Here is a 20,665-nt window from a genome sequence, read left to right as displayed (position 1 = left end):
GGCAGATATCTGTTTCCTGTAGAAAACCTGTAGAGACCTGCAGAAAAACACTTTCAAGTGATTTCCTATTCACAATTCCCAGTTAGAGATGTTGGCTCATTATTTTTTTCATGCGTTTAATGTGTGCCATGTTAATTTTGGTTTAGTCAATTAATAAGCAGTAACAAATCAAGTGCTTTATGGAAGACCCAAGTATATCAATGCTATTAAATTGACATTCTTCAAATTTATAAGTCAAACTTGTAGTCTCATCAGGAAGGATGTCAGTTTAGTTTGACAGAATCTGTTTTCCATAGACATAATTTGATTGACATTGATTTTATTACCCCTCTCTAATTCTTTATTATTAGAGTCCAGTATTGAATATTCTGTAATTTTGCCTTGCTCAGCATTAGGCTGATAAACCTCAAATTTCTAGGGCCATCCAGTTCTCCCTTTTTGAATTTCAGTGCAAAATTGTCTTTCCTCCAAGCTCCTGGAATTTGCCCAGCGCTGTGAGAATTACTGAAAATGGCAAGAGAGCCATTTGTGCCCTTTTTTGGAGTCTATTCTATGCAAGTAATCCGGAGCGTCTCATTTAAACATGTCGAATCTTGGGAGCTCCAGTTTTAACATCCACCTGCGTTGCTAGTTAGTACTTTATATAGCTTTTTCAGGTGTACATAACACATCTGTTTCTTTGCAATGTTACTATCTGCTACTGAGTCAGCCTGAGTGTTAAGGGATCTTTCTTCTGTAATCTAAAATATAAAAATGAGCTTTTGTAATTGTGACCTTCACAAGCCAGAGATTGGGGGGGGGGGGGTGTATATTTTTTCTCTGTTTCCATCTATTTTTCTGTCCTAACTTACATTAGTTCTGTCTGTTTTCACTTTATTTCTTAATTAAAATATGGAATTGGCTTACACCGGCAGGTACAAGTCTTCAAATGGCACCACCTTTTCCATAGCTGCAGGTTTTTCAGTGTAGGCATAAACTTCATATATTGGGTATATTGATGCTTCCATATTCTTTCTCATTATTTATTTTAATCTTGGTGATTTTCAGCCCTGAAATGGAGCCTGCTGAAACATGAAATAATACACATTACTCCTTACTAGCTTGGCTTTATATGGATTTAAGATTGTCAAGTCTGTGATAATTTTTAGCCCTGCTATTGCTCACTTTTAGACCTGTTCTTTACCATATCATAAGAGGTCCGCTGTGCGTTTCTGCACGCCAGATAAAACATTCAGAAAGAGCAATGGTGGTAGTGATATAACAAGGTGGTGTTTTAGGATCATCTAGAAATATCTCTTGCCTGCCCTACTGAATCGCAGCATGCGATGAACTTGCTGGATTCCAAATCACAGAAAATATTTACTATTTACGGTGCTGTTCCTGGGAAGTGTAGCATGGGAATGAACTTCAGTGTCTGTGTGGGATCCCACTGAGAGGTCCAGCTGCTTGCTTCATGCTGCCAGATTGCGTCCAAAGAAATGTTACCCTTTCTGAATACATGCAAGAAGAGTACATGATGGAAAAAAAGCCCCAAAAGTTCCTGCTGCTTCACCGTATTCTGGAACAAATCCTCCTCTTCTTTCTCTACCAGTTTTTAGTTCTTTTCTATCTAGAGCCTGTTTTCTCTGACATAAGGTGTATTGCTCTTGAGAATAATTTGGAAATCATACTTTTAGCTGGATATATACTTCCTTGGTTCTTTAGCTGTAAATGTTTAGCACACTAAGACTTTACGATGTCTGCCAGCAGTCGTAATGCTTTTCACCAATTATTGTTTTTCTGGGTTTATTTTCTTTTCATTTTTTGGCAGTTGATGGGGGGATGGTCTCTGTCTCCATTAAATGATGGTGTTGAGGGGAGATGCTTGAAAATACAACATAAAACGAAATGTACCCCTGGAGTGGCAAGAGCTTGAAAGATTTTCTTCCTTCGCCTTCAGTGGTACATAGCGAGGCATATGGCAGAAAGCAGCAACAGGAGTTTGCTGATTGAATCAGCTGCACCAAGATTTCAGTTGCTTGCAAAGGATGTAGGGAATCTTTTTTAAGATAAAAGGGTTTTTTCTTGAATGTACAGAAATCCAGCGCTCAGGATGCTGAGTAGACCCACCCTTTTTGTGAGACTGTAATACAGCCAACACAGCAATTAATGTATTTGATACAAAATCATGACCAATAGCTTATTAGTAGCAGGCCTTAAATTCGATTAAAAGTTTCATGTATTTCATGATGTTCAGGAGTATATACTAAGAAAAAAACATGTTTCTATGTACCTGTTATTCTAACCAAAATTGTAGGGCAGTGTAATTGTTTTGTTTTAGCCAGGTTCTGCAGGCATACTTACATACAGCTTTGTTCGTTAGTATTCTTTGACCTTCACCTTGGAGAAAATAGTTGTTTGGTTCCATTTGGCAGTGAGAATCGGAGATGATGGTGTCTAAATGACTTGAATAATCTTACAGGAGAACTCCAAGGAGAGAAGTGAATGGTCTATGGAATTTTCATACCATTCTTTTCTTGTCTTGCCATTACTTTTCTTCCCTACAGCTTGTTTTGTGGGCGGGTTTGTTCTCCATGGTCTCATCCATACAGAAGTATTTACAGAAGCAAGAATGTTCCTTAAAGAGATGATTAAGAATGTAGTATACTCTGTAGAGGTTGGTCAGTCCATGTGCCTTGAGAATAATAGTGGCTGGACATGGAAGCCTGTGTTCAGACAGACTGACATAAACCCCAGGGCCGTGTCAGCTGCTCCCGTTACCTAGGTACCTCTGAAGGTCAATAGATGGTTATGGGGAAAAGTAGGGGCATGAACTCAGGTTATCCAAGCCCTGATCCTTGCATCTTCCTTCCTCCATAAAAAAAAGGTCAGATTCCTGGAGAATGGCTTCCTTCTGTCCAGGCCTGTTTAGGATTCAACATACTAAGGATTTGATGTGTTTCAGAGGCACAGGGATGGGGGCTGTATAGAATATCTGGGTAGACAAGAAGAGGAAGGCATGGCATTGAAAGTATCTTTACAGTATTTCTGCTCCAGGCTTCGTGCTCAGTCAGACTTCAGCTCCTTCTTGGTTAATGTCGTGTAACTGGGGTGAGAATGATTTTGCAGAGATTAATTCAGCTCTCCAGGAAGACTAGATATGTTTTAATACTTACTTCTGAAGTTAAATTGATTGGATAGAATTGGTCCCTCGATATATTGTAGGTTAAAACTGCCATTTCTTATCCTTACGCCTGCATGTGGGCATTTTAGGCATGAATTGCAGTGTTTCCATGGAATTTTAAGGTCTAGCATTGCATAGTTAGCAGCTTTTAGCACTTTGATCTGATTTCGTACGACAGAAGTGCTCCCTGTATTTGTGTTGCAGCAAATGCTGTATTTCTGGTGGTGTCTGACTTTGAGAAACACACAGATGCTTTTTTGTAGTCCAGGAGACAAAGAAACAAAGCTTTGTGCTCAGGAGGCAGGATGCGTGCCTCCAGGGTACATCAAGGCACTTGGTGTGCAGCTGCTTTCCCAACCTCCACTTTCTCCTGGTGAGCAGGAGCTGGGTCGCCTTTTGCTGCTCCTGCAGATAGGAATCTTCCACAAGTGCTGTCTTTCTCCTTGGGAGGGATGAGAAGGAGCATGGTTGAAATACAGGACTGTTTGCTTGCCTGCCTGGGCTTGCCTGTTCTTGAAATCTGATTATCTGTGCATGTGTATAAGTTTATGTGCCTTTAAAAGAAACCATAAGAATTGCTGTGTTTTCCAATGTGCAAAATAGCTTCAGTAGGAGGCTCAAGAAGGGATCTGGAAGCGGCTGTCTGTCACATTGCATTAATAGAATTGATGCTACTTGAGAATCAGGAAAAGGTGCCTCTCTGATGCAGGTTTTCACAGCCCATTGCAGACCCACAGCTCGGTCCTTGGGCTTGGGAGCACGAGTGTCTGTTGTGCTAACAGCATGGCCTCTCCAGCTCCCTGTTACTTATCCCAGCTATTAACCAGGTCTTCTCTTTCTGCTGCAAACACAAACACAGATCTCACTAGTCAAACAGAAGCTGTTGAAATGATTTTGGCTGCTAAAGTGGGCTCCTGCCATCCCGTGCGCAGCAGCAGTTGTTGTACTGTTTTGGTTTTGCTGTCATCCCTAATACATGGAGGAAAGCTTTAATGCGGTCTCTTCTCTTAGTGCAATTTGATCTGTCCTTTCTCTTCCTATTTACTGGGTGCTCACTGAGCAATAAAAGATGTAAAGGTGGTTGTCTTTCTCAGCTGCTTCAAGGTTGAAGTGCTGTTTCCTAATGTTTGCATTTTAAGCACAAACTTATTTATGAACAGGAGCAGAATTGTGTGTATTACCATTTTTAAGAGGTGGCCTCATTACTGCTCTGGCAGGGCAGCCGGTTACTTTTATTAGGAGCTATTACACAAAGCTGTTCCACAATTCTGCTGCTGTTAAGCCTCGTCCACGCTTCTCAGTAAAATCCAGGGGAAATCAGGGTGGGAGCTTGTTCCTTCTTGTTTTTAATGTAGGATCTTCAGAGCAGCAGTTTAAAATTCTTATATTGGATTCTACTGTATTAAGAAGCTAATGAAATGGTAAAGAATGGCATGGAAACCATAGGGGAAATCGAGGATGAAACGGACACTGTAAGAACACTGTGTTCCCACTCTTGGAAGCAGTTCCTGCGCTTAAAAGTACTGAGTTGTTCTTTCCTTTTCTCTTGTGTTTCAACAGGGCAGAGTTTAGGATATGGATTCGTTAACTATATTGATCCAAAGGATGCAGAGAAAGCCATTAACACTTTAAATGGACTCAGACTCCAGACCAAAACCATAAAGGTAAGATAACATAAAACACCTTTTGCTCAGCTCAGGAAGTGGGGAAAGCAGTTGAAATTTCTGGCAATTTCATCACTACTTTAATCTCCAGTGTATGGGGAACTAACGGGCTCCTCCTTGGAACTATGGGAGGACATGCGAAAGATGAAATCTCTCTTCTCTGAAATTGCTGCTGTTGTTCAAGGGGGAAAAGTAACAGGAAGCAACTTAAGTCATTGCAGTCAGGCTTAAATGTGGAATGAAATAGTTGTAGTGGTACTGTTATCCATAAACAGAGGTGAAGTAGGTGACAGTATATTCATAAGTTACACATTTTCTTATGTTTTAATGGGGAATACCCTAACACGGAGCTCTCTTAGTGACACCCATATCACTTAGGTGTTGAAAGTATGTTTCTCTCAAGTTAGACTGTGTCATTCTCAAAAAATAACCAAACAAAACCACAACAAATTCTCAGTTTCCACATCCTTAGTTTGATTTATTCTTTTAAAAGCTGGAGGTTTTGGAGATCCCACTGAAATCTCTCATCTCACTGTTGTAATAGACCATTAGTTATTCAATGACCTTCTTTTGTGGTCTCACAAGAACAGCAGGTTTCTGCACTGTCACGTTTTGTGCTGCATGGCTGATAAAGCCTTTTTGAAACAGCTTATGGAAGATTTCCACATCCCGAATTCTGACAACTAATACAGCTTAAGGAATAGGAATCAAAATATTGAAGAGGAACACACAGCAAATCTGATTCAAATTATCTGAAACTGCTTTGATCATATTTGAATGCTTCTTTCAATTTGTACTGTTTTCTTAATTTTTATTCCGTATTTAAGCTGTATTTCAAAGCCAAAAATGTTAAAGAATATAAAAACAGAATTTTTACTTTTGAAGAAACCGGCACAAATAATGTCAGTGATTTTTTTATCTTGCAAAAAAAGGATACTGTGTGGTCAGTACTTCAGTTGTACTTACCCTTTCTCACTCAAGGTTATGGTTTGGATGAAATGGCATTCCCTAAAGCAGAAAGATCCTGTGCATCTCTAAAGATTGTTTCAAGCAAGTTTTCCCTTGATGTGTGTGATCAGTGGGGAGCAAAAGTCATGAGTTTGAGGGTTATGCAAGTGGTGGAGTAGCTGCATGGATTATATAGAGAAGGCTTTTTCCAAACCTCCCTTAGACAAACCAGGTTACATCCTCTAGATATGTGCGTGGGCCATATATAAAAATGCTCACAGTGTGGTTTTGTAGAGTTAAAGAGAAAACCTTACAGGAATATGTAAGGCAAAGCAGCAAAATCTACCGTCTTATCTACTGCTGCAGGTGGCAATACATGCTTGGATTCAGCAGTTCCTGCTTACAGTGAAAAGTTGAGCAGTAAGTTGCTTTCCAAATTGCTTTTAAAGGTACATTATCAGGAAAAAACATAGTATTTTGAAGATACTAATCTCTCTTCCAGTTTATTCAAAACTGAGTAGAACTTGAAAAAACTGGATTTTAATGCAGCACTTTCGTACTTGTACCATTATTAAATGTTAGCGAAGGCACTACGTTTTTTGCCCTAAATAGCTATGTTGCTTTGCCTCTGTGTTTTTCTTGTGAGCCAGAGAAATGCTATTCTATGCGTAGGATTCCAAGGTTACAGGAAACGTAACCTACAAGAAGGCCTCCAGAAACCCACCCCATTTACTCTCTTACATTTCTCCCAACATGTAAACTCTTATGCCTTCCTTTCATCATGTGTGGTAAGATTTTTGTTACCCAGGAACTTCCCATGCTGAAATATCTTTGCAGAAAGCATTTTCTTTATTTTTTTTTTAATTCAGTATCTGTTTTACACATACAAGTGCTTTATTAGGTTTGGGGGTTTCATGCTTCTTATTAGCCAGTAGACTTTTATAGAATAGATGACATTCTGTTGGGCTCTTGAAAGCTGAGATTGACCTAACTGATATGCACAGGAGCAGCGTAATTTCTTCAGTGATTGGGAAGATGTGTGTAGGGTTTTCTTAAAACAAGATTGTTTTCAGGTAAGTGTTATGCAGCTGTCTAAAACCAACCCAAGGGTGCCTTCTATTCAAATAGCAAAGCTCTGGACACAAGGACATCTAACTAGCAGTTTCCATCCCAATTTTTAATTGGAGAATTGCATGTGATAACCTCCCCCTTAGCCCTTTGGGGTTTGGTGGGTTTTTTTTTATTTTTAATTATATTTTGCTCATAGAAATCTTCATAAATTAGGTCTGGTACTGTGTGATGGGGATGGAGGTTTCCCAGTGTTCATCCCAAGTTGTGAATCATGTAAGTTTGCTGCTCCCATGTCGCTGGAGATGTCTGTGGTTTCCAAAAGGTTCCAAAGCAAGGAGAAATCATGCTCTGCACTGCTGAGGTCTCTTAGCTCGCCTGTTGCCCCCCACACACCCTTTTCCAGCATCTCACTGTGATTCATTATAAGGTTGAAGTATTTTAATTCGTGGAGTTACTATATGTAATTACCGGAGCAGATTACTTTAGCTAGATGCCCTTTACAGTTATTAAAAGTGCACTTCTGGTGCATTAAAAAAGCCTGTCTCAAAAGAACATATAGAAGGGGATTTGGTGGCATATAGTTCTGTAGGCTGCAAAGTATTGAATACTAGATAGCATTGGGCTGGAAAAGTACTGAGCATTGCTTTACCCTGTTTTCTTCCTGAGTGTGGTTGGGTTTTATGCCCTAGAATGAATCAGTGATGTCCTGTTGGTGGATAGGCTGAACCTTGTCCTCTGCCCACATATGCTGGGTAGCTGGAGCCCTGCAGGCAGTGTTTCTCTGCCTACCTTTTGTTTGCAAGGTATTTTTTATAGAAAGTTGAAATGAATAATCTGTGAAAGCCCTTTTACAGGGCAGATTACTTCTGCTTCCCAAGGTCACCTTGGCCCTGCTGACTGTGTCCATCTCCTTGCTCAAACAGTCATGAGCTCTGCTGTCGCTTGCACCTAGGCTGAACACAAGTTGGCCCTGGGGCATCAGATTTGCACTCATTTTTGACCCCACTGGGCTTAATTCATGTTTAAATATATATATTTTCTGCATGTGTCCTCAAATCCTGTCCTTTTCACTTCTGTAACATTTTTGTGGCAGCTTAATGTTCTCTCTCTCTTGATGCCTTGCAAAACAGCCATGCAGTCACAGGAGGAACTGGTTTTACAGCAGGATCAGCAAAACAGCTAGGCACAGCCTGCTTTCAGATGTGCGGACTAAAATAACTCCAGAAATGTTCTTTTTATTATTTCATTGTTACAATAAATAATCCCTTTTCACTGTAGCAGCTAAAATATTTATGTGCATTTTATTTAAGTCAATGACACCCTTTCGAGTCAAAGTTGATAGGTGACTATTTAACAGAATATCTGTTTGGGGAAAGCATTGAAGGAAGTGTTATGCATTTGGTGGTAGTAGGTGATACACGTTATGTTCCTCCTCAGCTGATCATAGTGCTTATCTTATTTACGCCATTTCGTAGCAGCAGCAGCATCTTGTGAGGGAGAAAGGTTTCACTTCATTTTTACAGCTAAAGCTTGGCATAATTCAACAAAACAGCTTAGAATGAGGAAAGATACAGCTTATGTTGAAATAAATATATATTCCAGAAATTGAATCTATTTTTAGAAATTAAATTTGCCCATCCATAAAAGCATATGAAAGGTCACTGCTGCTGTTGAAGATTGCCTGGCAATTTGGTTGCAAATATCAGAAGCAAAATAAGATGTGTGATGCATGGGGTACAGATTGTTTCAACTGCACTGCTTTGCCCTGGAAAAAAGACAGCGACTGAAAAAGGATGCAAAGGAAGTGATACATGGGGATTCAGGTGACCTGGCTTCACGTTGGGGGATGCTGGAACAAGGGTGGAACAGAGTTTTGAAAGGAAGCTTGAAATCTAAAAAGAGCCAGTGACCCCCTGAAGTGCAGTCTTGTGTCCCCATCTCCTTCCTTTTCTCTGTCACCTGAGAAATAGGTATTTTTACTTTTCTTCACTGGCAGGAGCCAGGAGCACATGGACACTGCTGGAGCAAAGGGAGATGTCTCCGGTGAGGGGACAAAGGAATCTGGGTTCTCTGAGCCCTTGATGCCTTCCAGTTTTTAAACCCATCAGAGTTATCAGATGATGTGTTCAAGGCCAGTTTGGATGAGGTTTTCAGCAACCTTGTCTAGTGGACGGTGTCTCTGCCTGTGGCAGGGGGTTGGAACTGGATGAGCTTTAAGGTCCCATCTAACCCAAACCAGTCTGTGGTTCTATGGTAAAATACCAAACAGATAGGATCATTTCTCTGTGGTCTGAGGTGTTCTTTGATTTTAGTTTTCAGTTAATAAGTAACATGGAATATAGCTGCTGCTATTTAAACACTTCTGATTGTTAAAAATATTTATTTCTGCTTTACTCTCCCATTTTGATCAATAGGATTGGATGGTCCTCGTTTAAAATACAAGTGAGTAGGGCTGTGTGAGAAAGGACTTGAGAGTCTTCTGGAAATGAAATAGTAATGTTAACTGCTCAAAGATCTTGCTATTTATCTTGGTCTCTCGGGCGTTTTTTGAAATGCCAGATATTTCTACACGATTCAGGCTCTAAATCTGTCCATGTTAATTCTTGTAATTGTCCGCAAAAAGACAAACTATCTTGTCACTGTAGGGTAACCAAATAACAGCAACCTCAGAGTTCTCCGTTGTACAAAGTCATTTGTCAAAAAGATTGCCTTCCAGTCACGCTCAGCGGGGAAGGAGACACAGGAAGCACCAGGCAGGGAAGCAGGAAAGCTGCAGCAGCGATCACTGGGGAAGAGAGCAGCATCTTCTGTACCCCATTCCAAATTGCTGGGGATGTCACAGAGAGGGAGACGAGGTGGAGGGTTTGGGGAGTGGAGGATGCCAGGAAAAGCTGAACATGTTGGATGTGGCAATGAGGGATTTGCATTTTCAGGTTTCCCCGGTGTATGCAGTTGCTTTGTGTCCCCCATGTATACAGGGGCACAGTGTGTTGTGCGCATCCTGTGCTTGGTTGTCAGACATCAGTTGCCTTCAGGTGCCCTTGCTCCAGCAAAGCTTTGCAGAGGGGAGAGGTGTGAAAGAGCATGCACTGCTCTCCTTCCCCAGAAATTCAAATTACAGCCATTTGCAGGCTGCACATTTAGGATATAGTTGCTCTATAGTTCCTCTTAAAATTAAGGTAATTGCTTATTCTGTTTCATGGTAGCTCAGAATTAGTCAAGAAGGGGTCATTAGCTGTGATTGCTGTACCTGGGACAGAGCCTTGGACAAGAATCTTTAAAGATGCCACAGACCTGGAAAGCCTCAACTAAGTTTACTTTGGGTTTGCTTTTCAGGAGCCTCTGTCTGTGCAACAGTTTGTATCTTTTTTAGTGCTTGTTAACAAATCCTCTTCCACCCTTTGTGCCTGTAGTGATGCTGCAGGTCAAAGGACCTTTCAGAGCTGCGTTTGAAGGTTCAGATTTGGCTCTGCTGCTTTCAGCAGGCACCAGAGTCTTAATCTGCTGGTTTTGTGTATCTTCTCTTAATCGAGATTTAACTGCTTCAGTTTTGCCAGTAAGTCCTTTTCATCCACAGAGCCAGAACAATTATTTCTCTTAGCCTTGCTCTTTATGCAGCCAGAGTGTTTCTAGGTTATCTGTGGATTCTTTCATGAAATTATGGGATAGACTATTGTATCTTACCTGCAATCGTAATTAATCCCAGTAAAATGGGATTGAATTGCTCAACAGTAAAGTGCATCATCACTCCCCTCTATCCCCCAGCCAAGGGCTTGGAGAAAGAAAGGACAAAGCAGTGAAGATATTCCAGACTCTGGTCCTCAGCCTCTGGACCAGAGAGCCTTTGTGTGTGCTTGTTCTGACAAAGCACAGGAGGTTTTCTTAAATCTCTGTTCTTGTGCAAAAGTAGGGCATGGACAAGGGGCTGGAAGTGGCTGTGGAAACATCTCTTCCAGCCATAGCCCATCCTTTGGTGTTAAGCAGATTTTACTTCTAGTTCCATATGTGTGTGAAACAATGAAGATTGTGCTTACTTACACGTGTGAAGCTCTTGGAGCAGTCGTGTTAAAGCACTTCCAGTGCATACCAGTGGAATAAGAGGCAGCAAGTGAAGGAAGGTTTGTCCCCATTTTACACGTTTGGACCTTAGGCGGGAAAAAAGCAAAGTGACTCACCCCAAAAGCCATCCTACATCTGTGAGTGTGTCATGCAGAGAGATAAAGCAAAGTCTTATAGAATTGAGGTCACCGAGAACTTCAGAGGTTTTGAATGTTAGGCAAACTCTTTTGAAAGCTGCCCAGGTAGTCACACAGCACTGACTGCACCATATCTGCTCGTGGCTGGAGAGATGTCCCAGGGATTGCAGGTACCATTGGTAGGTGGTTTGGTGGCCTGTGGATGCCTGTGCTGCTGTGGAGAACTAGAACTAGGCTCATGGCTAGTCTCAGGTTCACCAGATGAGTAATGGTAGATGTAGAGCAAGACGTGTGTGTCCTTAGGAAAAGACATGAGCTGCTAAGTTGTTTGTCAGCAGATGTTCAGACCAGGACAGGGTGGCTCTGCTGGCAGAGCACATCCTTCAGGGAGGGATGATGCTGTTCCTCTTTGGAGCAGATTTGGAGTTGAATTTTGGGATAAGGCTTCTAGAAATGGACTTAATATTTGAAAAGTCCAGGGTTAGCATATGATCTGAAAGCATCTCTTAGGATCAGCAGGGGGGCTGGAACTAGATGATCTTAAGGTCCTTTCCTACTCTATTCTGTGAGCAGCAGTGAAGTGGTTAAGCGTCAGTGTTTAAATGGTTACTGTTACACGTCCAGCACCTTGCATCTATAAGACAAATGGGATGCGTTCATGCCTCTGGGTGCCTTTGCTGTGGGCTCTGAGCTGGAAAGACCAGGCTGCTTCAATTTACCTTTTGAACAGTATTGAGGTTAGAAATTTTTCAGAGAGTTTTCTATGTGGCAAAATGGGTAGGAAATCAATAAGGAAGATAATTACTTTAACTTGGAGATGTTTTCTGTGCTCCTGAACAGATCTGTGCATTACCATGGAAGATATGAAATGCTGGACCTTATGACTCTGCGTTAGTGTTTGGAGACAGCGGTGCAGACTCTTGAGATGGCTGTTTACACCGAACAGAAGCCCTTACACAGTTCATTGTCAGATGAGAAATATCCTAGTGAAAGATTTTCACAGTTAATATATAAACGTATAGAAACTTAACATCAGAGGCCAGCAAACCGTAAAAAGAATTGTACAATATTTTATTATCTTCCTTGCAAATTGGACTGAAGAACTCCTAAGTGATCTTACACAGCAAAATAACCCCATTCGACCTCCAACTGTCATACAGGCAGACAAACATTTTAATGCTGAGAAATGCCTGGGTCAGACAGTAGTTTGGTGTTCTCCAGCTCGTTTATTTGAATTTCTTTGTGGTGGCTGGCATTTCCACATGCTTCCCTTTTTCAGCACACTGTTTCATTATAGGGCACTAACACTGCCATGAGCAAAAGAATTGTTCTTAAGTGTGAATATAAAGAATTAATGCAGCATCCTCACCCAGCGCTTTGTAGTTTTCAGGGCTAAAATGGGAGCTGGTTTTGTCTCCCATTTTAAGTTTTCACAGCACAAGTTGCTTCTGGTCTAGTGGAGGGCCAGGGCGGGTGATTTCTTCCTTTGATAGCTAATACGTGGGAAGACATCCCATCCTCAGAACTAACTGAATAATGGCTTGAAAGCAGGATGGCACAGCCTAACTGATCAATTTGTCATTGGCTGACCTGAGAGGGAACATGAAAAAGATTCAAAAGCAGATAAATAATTGACATCGCTAGCCTTGAGTCCATTCAGCTCACAACCTTTTCTCCTTGCTTTTAAAGATGTTGCTTTTGGCCGCTTCTTTCTTTGGCCCAGACTCCCCTGCAACCTGAATGTTTGATTGCAGGAGGAAATAAAAGGTAGACCTGAGCGGCGGTAGGTGTTTGCATGTGATTTGAGTGTGTGGAGTCTCCCCTGTCTCTGTGTGTCTGCAGGGCCTACAAGAGCAGAGCATTTTCTGTATGTAGAAGTATCTATATAAAACGTCAGGCGCTCAGTGCTCTGGGAAACAGTGGTTTTTGCATATCCCAGTACTTTTCATCTTTCCTGTAATGTGGCGTTTGGTTAATGAATGTGCCACAGTGAGAAAACCCAAAGGAAACCCCTGGCTGTTTTCCCAGGAACTTTATTAATTTTGCAGCTCTCTGTTTTGAGGAATAGGTAAGGTCTCTGTAACTCTCAATAACTCCAGAGAGGCTCTTAAGTGTTTTTTAAACTGTTATTCCTGAAGTAGGTTAAACTGTAGATGTCTGAACCCTTTGAGTACCCTCTCAAGGTAAGACATTTGCAGAGTGGGAGAGAGTCTGCTTTTCTGAGTGCCCCGGCACAGGGCATAAGTGAGAAGCCACTGACATGAGACCACCCAACCAAGCACAGTCAAAAACAGTGATTTTAAGGAAAAGCGCAGTGCAGTTATCTCTGGTTTCCCCGACCACCTGGCTTGATCTTAGTTACATAAAAGCCAGGCTGTGCCATGTGTATTCTGGTCCTGCAGTACCAAGGGTGTTTGGGACCAGCAATTAAGTGACTTAAGTGCTGCACCCCATCAGGAGCTCATGGGCTGTGAGGTCCTGAATCGCTGAGGCACTAAATAGTTTCCACTCCGATATTCATCCCTTTCAGCACTGACCTCAGCACCTGAAGGTTTCTCTGGTCAGAAAGTCTGTTTTTCTGAGTGCCTGAGCTTACCTCAGCTAATGCAGATTTTCTTATTTAACTTCCTTTTCACATATCTTTCCCTTTTCCACTTTCTCTGTAAATGCAAATGTTAAATTTAAAAGGTGATGTACCAGCGTCTAAGTTACAAAGAAGTTGCCCAAAACCTTCAAATCCAAAATCTTTGGAGTTTGTCTGCTGTTATTCAGAGAAGATTGTGGAAGCAAATATTAGTCATTAACATCACTTTCTGTGTTGAGTCAGCATCTATTTTTAGGTGTGGAGCACATAAAGACAGCTCTTTGACACATAAAACACACAAAGACATCCATTTGACATCATTTGTGTTTGGGCTAAGGCTCAGGAAAAGGGGAAGACAATTGCTGAATGCATTGTATTCATGACGGGGACCCCTCCATTTCCTTCCAAGGCACATTTTAAGGCATAACGCAGGAATGTACTGATCTGTTGATATTTAAATAAGTCAAGATGAAGTGCAAAATATTCAGGTTTGGATCCAATGCTATTTCAGATGTGCTGCAAAGCAATTCTTCACGATCCACGCTGAATACTTGCCATTAAGGCTTTATCCGGGAAGTATTTTTATTATGTTAAATGTGTATATTCTAAATGTATATATTTTAAAAGTGCAGAAGGCTTTTTATGCACATATTATAATTATAAATCTGATTCATAGATAGAAGAACAGTTGAGAGAGTCTTGATTTAATAATTTTCCAACAGCATACATGCAGTTGGAACTCAACATTTTCTTGGTTGCTTGGTCATAATATTTTGTGGCCTGGTTGTGGACTCACAGTGCAAGGGAACTTCTTGTGATGAATTGCAGATAGACAATCGGTGTCAGTACACACTTCCCTGAGCAGATGTTTATTTAGTCTAATTTCACCAGTACTTTACTGTTCATCCAGAATAGATCTTGCCAGCTCAGGGTGAAAACACAAAGAGAAATAGCACAAAAGATCACTCCACAAATAACCTGATTTGTTTCAGACTCTTGGAGGGAGGGGGGATGCTGGGTAGAAAAACATGCTGGAACTTCGGAGTGCTATGTTGGATACAGTAAATCATCCATACACCCACAATCTATAGGGGTAAATTTACAAAGCCATGCGTAGGAAGCTGCACGTTAATCTACCTCTGAACAATAGTTACTTTATGACTGCGCTTGAAGAGCCCTTTCGTCTGTTCTTCCAGCCTTTCCTGGCTTTGTTGATGTTGCACAACAGGTAACATCTGAACTCGAGGGTTGTTGCCTGTGAAAGAACAGAAAATAATCTGTCCATTTAAAATGCAGGGGGTGGCCCTAGCTTACTAACATGTCTTTCCTTTCCTTCATAGGTGTCGTATGCCCGTCCGAGTTCAGCATCAATCAGAGATGCGAACTTGTATGTCAGCGGCCTTCCGAAAACAATGACCCAGAAAGAATTAGAGCAGTTATTCTCACAATATGGGCGCATCATCACCTCACGGATTCTGGTTGATCAAGTCACAGGTTAAAAGAAAACTTTCCTTGATAGATGCATGTTTTTCTGCATATAGTGAACTCGTTGGCAGTTGGGTTTCAAGACAGTGTGATGTTTAGTGTAAGATGCAGTAGCTGGTTCTTTGAGTGTTGTAACTGTTTGGAGGCATAACTACTGCCTCTTTAATGAGGGATCTCAAAATGCAAAATGGTTACTTCAAAGCGTTATATTAAATATGGTAGGGGCTGATTCTGGAGAATACAGATGGGGAAGAGTGTTTGTCTTTATAGGATTTCCCTTGATTTGCAAGCCATGCATTCTGTGCAGTGACAACAAATATTCAGTTCATGTTTGTTAACATAGATAAGGCTGTTCCTACAAATATTCATCTGTTCACATGTCTTTACTTCCCAGGGGTTTCTCGAGGTGTGGGATTTATCCGTTTTGATAAGAGAATAGAGGCAGAAGAAGCCATAAAGGGACTAAATGGCCAGAAGCCTAGTGGTGCTACAGAACCAATTACTGTGAAGTTTGCCAATAACCCCAGCCAGAAAACAAGCCAGGCACTCCTTTCACAGCTGTATCAGTCTCCCAACAGACGCTACCCTGGACCACTTCACCACCAGGCTCAGAGATTCAGGTAATTACCTGGAAAAGACCTGAAGTTCCACCAGCTATGACAGTGTGGGGCAGGTGCTATGCAGGAAAATATGCTTTAGTTGCGTAGGCTGACCTGATTTTCTTTGTAAAATTAAATATTCTTTCCTGGAGAATGAGGAGGAAAATCTGCTGACAGCAGTAGTCATGTTGTATTTACTAAAACAGCTGAAGTACTGTACAATCAGATCTCGTGAAGGCTCATAGAAAAAGGGAGGACAGAATAAGAGTTACACTGATAATCAAATGAGTAGCAACTACCCTGTTCTCTCTCTTTTTTTTTTGGTAATGCTTTTAGTTTCTGCTGTATTATTACAGTTTTGATGCAGCTTAGACTTTGATGTTAATGACAGTGGATTGGTAGCAGGAAAAAAGCTGAGTCTGTTCCAGTCAGCAGCAGTATCATTAAATTTATTAGCCTGAGATATCTGCTCCTAGTACAGAGACCTTGCATTAGTCTTTGGTGTGAGTCTTCAGATGCTTTCGGGGATGTTTTATGCTTTGCATTCTGAATATACTGTTTCCATCTGATACATAAGCCAGAGTTAGCAATACATGATGTCCTCATTACTTTTATATTTAGTAATTTTCAGGCAACCTAGCATTCAAATAAAAGGTCTGCCTTCAAAAAAGAAACTTGGACGTACTCACAGAACTGAGTTGCATCCTGGCTTTAGAGGGTTTTTCAAAAGTAAATTTAGGTTTTCAGTGATGAAAAGTGCTAATGAATTCAAGATCATTAAAAAAGTCTTCAGATGCATTAAATTTACACTCGTTTTTGTCTTTGGCACGCAGCTGTGTCCATTGAGATTGTCACTGAATCCTTCCATGGACAGAAGGTCTTTATTGTACTCTCACAGAAAGCAGATGATTATATTCTGTATAAAATTTGGTGGTCGTTTAGATTGACGTATCATGGAGGATTAATGCTAAATACATGTAATATAGTGTGGAGAGTATTACGTTAAAGCAGTTAGAATCAAGAATTTTCCCAATTCCAGCAATTTTGGACTGTAACATTTTATTCCCAAGTTAACTGCAAGGTGAACAGTTGAACTGTTTGCACAGATTTCATACTAACACTGTCCAAAAAGGATACATCAGAAGTGGATTTTTTTTTAAAACCAAACCCTGGAAATGAAGATTTTTCACAAAAAAAGCATAGACAAGTTAAAAATAAATGCTGTGGTGGAGATTTAAGCACAACCTCAGACTTAACAAAGCAGGCCGGGAGTTGTTAGGCTCCTTAGATGTGTGGGAAACTTGTTGAACGTTTCTTCTTTGAAAATGGAACGCTATTAATAATAGTTCCATTGAGCGATCTTGCCATCTGTGAGACATTAACCCAAAGACCCTCCTTCTCTTTTCAGGCTGGACAATTTGCTTAATATGGCCTATGGCGTAAAGAGGTAATTAGAATTCCACAGATTGCCAGATGTCCGTGTTGGCACAGATTGGTGCTACAATTTATTTTTTTTAATGCACTAACTTTATTTTCTTTTTTTTTTTGTTTAATTCCTTCTTTTCTTCCACCAGCATGTCAAATTCTTTTTAAGTTTGGACTTCAGTTGGTTTTGTTACTTTAAAGGCCACACATGCAGATTCTTTGGGGTTTTTTGTTTCACCTTTTATTTTTATTTACAGGTGGGCTTCTCAAATGGTTTAGGTGCAGCAGCTCCCAGCATTCAGACTGCAGTCGCCCTGCTTACATGGTGCTTTTTCCAGCACCCATTTAGCACCAGAACTATTAAGTTTTTAAGTAATCTCTGATTTGATAATAGAAATCTTAATAGTCTCAACCAGAATTGTGCTGCTGTTGTCTAAATCTCGCAGTTAAGACTGTCTTTCTCTTACATCTGGTTTAAGATTGACTTGAAAATACAGCTGTCTGCACCTTAATCAGCCCTGAATTTCTTTTGTTACAGGTTTAATATTGGTGCTTGAGATTTTGTTTTTGTTTAAAATAGCTCTGTGTGTCCGTATGTATGTGCACGCATGTGTGATAGACTTTTATGCTGTTTCATGAGTATGTTCAGTGTTTGATAGCTAAAATGAGTTGACGTGTTGTTAGTGTTTCTTCTGATGGCACGCATCCGTGCAAGCGAACCTTACGGCACAGTAACAGTATAGTTTTATTCCTGGTGTTTACCATAAGATGTCCAGCCGTGACCCACATTTAAGATGAGAAAATACTTCTTAATCTTCTGAAATGGTCTGCTCACAAAATGTGACAATTATTTGGGATTTGTTTTTTAAAGCTCATCCTGTAAAAGTGGTATGGTAAGTATATCTTTACACTAGCGAGTAGTGGGCAGTAACATGGGTTTTAACTACTGCCACAGTAGCTATTATGCAAATCTTAAGACTACTCACAAAGGGAATAGCCAGAGCAGAGGCAGCATGTCTTCCCAGAAGCACTGCTTCTGGTGTTCATTAGTACATTTGTTACATCTGCAGTATCCTTAGTGGTGATGTGATGAGTCAGAACTCACCACCTAATCTTATCACACACCGCTTTTCCTGCGTTCTCCCATCTCATTTGTTTCTTGGTACATTGCCAAAAACATGGCAAAGCTCTCAGTGTCAAGTACCTGTCAGGCACAAATCAGTGTCAGAAGGACGGGTTTGTTCCAGGAATTTTCCCTTGGTTTTTGCTGCTTCTGCTTCCCTGGAATTGCACTGGTATGTGGTGCTGAACAAACAGGGCTTAGTCTGAACTAGTGAGGGTTTGAATTTGGATGTCATAAGACCTACAGAGGGAAGGAGAGTGAGTTACATGCCTTTATAAGTTATGCATCTGCTTTTGTAATATTCAGAGGCTATAGTATTAGTCTTAAATCACAACAGTGTTTTGTAGGCGTCTTAAATTAGTTCATATCTTGAAAATCTTGAAAACTTGGACTAGCAAACCCTGTAATTTATAGGGTCACAAAAAAAAAAACAATGTATTGATAAAAACTTCTGAAACTGTCTCTGTATTGTGGCATTCCTGGGTTTGGGGGTCAGTTCTTTCTTTCCCTTTATCAAGTATTTGGTACTGATGGAAAAGGAGATGTGTTGACGTGGAACAAAGGTTTTACTGACGCTAATTCCAGGTCACTTGCTAGTAGCAGAACTACTTACGCAATAGGGTATCTTGTATTTGTGTCAGTACACTTGCACTAGTTTTGTGCATGCTTTCTTGGATTTAAGGCAGCTCCTGTGCTCATGGTACATAAACAGCTGAAAGCAGCTGAAAACTGCTTCCCTAAAAGTTTCCAGGGAAAAGCTGCTCTCCAGTAAATTGCATGAAACCTTAACCCTTTACACCTCAGTGCAGCATTCCTGCAAAACTCCGTAACATACTCTGTGATACGCACAGCTTTGGGATGTCCAGATTTTACAATAAACATCACTTTCAGGGTAGCATATGCATTAGTTTTGTACTTCATGTTAAATTAAACATGGCAGAAGAGAAGCATTTTCTGGTTCATGTGTGTTACTAGCACAGCTGGCACTTGTCAACAATGGGCTTAAAGTCCTATCTTCCAAATCTCAGAAGAAGTTAAAGCTGTTGACTTGGTCTTGGTCTTGGCTGCTCTATTTATGATTCCACATAAGGTGGAAGGAACAGTATAAATCGGCCTTGTCCACCTTCTGCCTTGCTTTTCAGCAGCTGGGGAAATACCGTGGGTTAGAGCCGTGCTGAGCCATTATGATAATGTTATTAGTTTCAGGATGTGGGAGAGAAACTAAAAAGATGATGAGAGTAGGAATTGCAAAAGTGAAGTTCAGTTGGAAAATTGCCACATACCTTTAATAAACTGTCTGCAAGCCTGTACGGAGGTCTGAGGATCCAGTACTGTGAGCGTTTCTGAGCTGCTCATTTATACTGTAGCTACACCCCAGTGACTCTCCTCAGCATAAGATATATATTCCAAGTGCCTTTTTTCCTTGAATGTGCATATAAAGTGCCATCAGGAATCGACAGAATGGTGGGCAGCCATCAGGTGTGTAGTTTCTTTTATGGCTATTTAATATACACGGCATAATATTGTGCAGACTGCTAAATGTGTGTGGAAATATTACAAGCGTAAAAGGATAAGTTTTGGAGAGTGCAAGAGCTTACTCAGCAACGCTGAGTTTCCCCCCTCCACTCCCTCAGTCATCACTCAAACTCCTGAGGAATTATTATTCAGTTCTGGTATTAAAACTCATCATATTGAAGGTACATGGGAAACTGGATTTTTTTTTTTTTATTAAGACGTTTCCTCTGTGCAGTTGTTATTTTAAAACCTATCCCAAAGTGTAGCTTCAGAAAGCATGTCACTTTTTTTTTTTAACTGATGAAAGGAAAATTATGTTGATCCTGAGGGCTGATACCGCTTAACATCTTCATTAATAACCTGAGTCACGGGCTGCAGCGCGCCCTCCTTGCATTAGCTGGTGACACTAAATTGGTGAGGGAACAGGGGCAGTCACTGTGCTCTTGGCCACGGGTGCCATCGGGGAGACCTTGACAAGCTGGAGGAACATGGTGAAATTCAGGAAAGGCAAATTGAGAGTTGAGCCCTTGGCTGCTGTCCTTAGCTACCTACAAGGGGCACTAGAAAGATGAAGCTGATCTCTTCTTGGAGCTCAACTGCAAAAGGACAAGAGGTAGCAGGAACGGGGGAAATTCAACTGAGTATAAGGGAAAATCATTTACAGTGAGGATGGTGGAGCCCTGGAGCAGGGGCTGCAGGGGTGGAGTTCCCGTCCTTGAAGACTTCCAGACTTCCCTCTGTAAGGCCATGAGCATCTGATGTAAACTGAGAAGTCATCCTCGCTTTGAGCCGGAGGTTGATCAGATGAGCTACACAGATCCTGCCCAGCCTGTGTTACTGTGTGATGGTTCCGTGTTCATAAACATGCTACCTGGCTTTAGCTTCCCAGTTC

The 20,665-nt window shown here is 41.0% G+C and overlaps 1 protein-coding gene across 11 annotated transcripts in view; it reads left to right on the top strand.

The window, feature by feature from the left end:
* The window catches only part of ELAVL4 (ELAV like RNA binding protein 4), an 81,891-nt gene that overhangs the window by 58,116 nt on the left and 3,110 nt on the right, over positions 1–20,665 (top strand). For 10 of the 11 annotated variants that reach the window (XM_061451299.1, XM_061451295.1, XM_061451292.1 and 7 more), the window contains exons 3-6: positions 4,724–4,827; positions 14,967–15,120; positions 15,506–15,731; positions 17,119–17,157. In XM_061451299.1, the coding sequence (XP_061307283.1) occupies positions 4,724–4,827; positions 14,967–15,120; positions 15,506–15,731; positions 17,119–17,157 (523 nt within the window). The remainder of the gene's footprint in view (positions 1–4,723; positions 4,828–14,966; positions 15,121–15,505; positions 15,732–17,118; positions 17,158–20,665) is intronic. The other variant, XM_061451291.1, reaches the window with a different exon arrangement.

Source organism: Pezoporus flaviventris, unplaced genomic scaffold (genome assembly GCF_033815535.1).
Source record: "Pezoporus flaviventris isolate CSIRO_AGI_PZ_B2104156 unplaced genomic scaffold, CSIRO_AGI_Pfla_v1 ptg000013l, whole genome shotgun sequence".
NCBI lineage: Eukaryota > Metazoa > Chordata > Aves > Psittaciformes > Psittacidae > Pezoporus > Pezoporus flaviventris.
The sequence above is the reverse complement of the archived record's forward strand: the minus strand, read 5'-3'. Positions and strand labels throughout refer to the sequence as shown.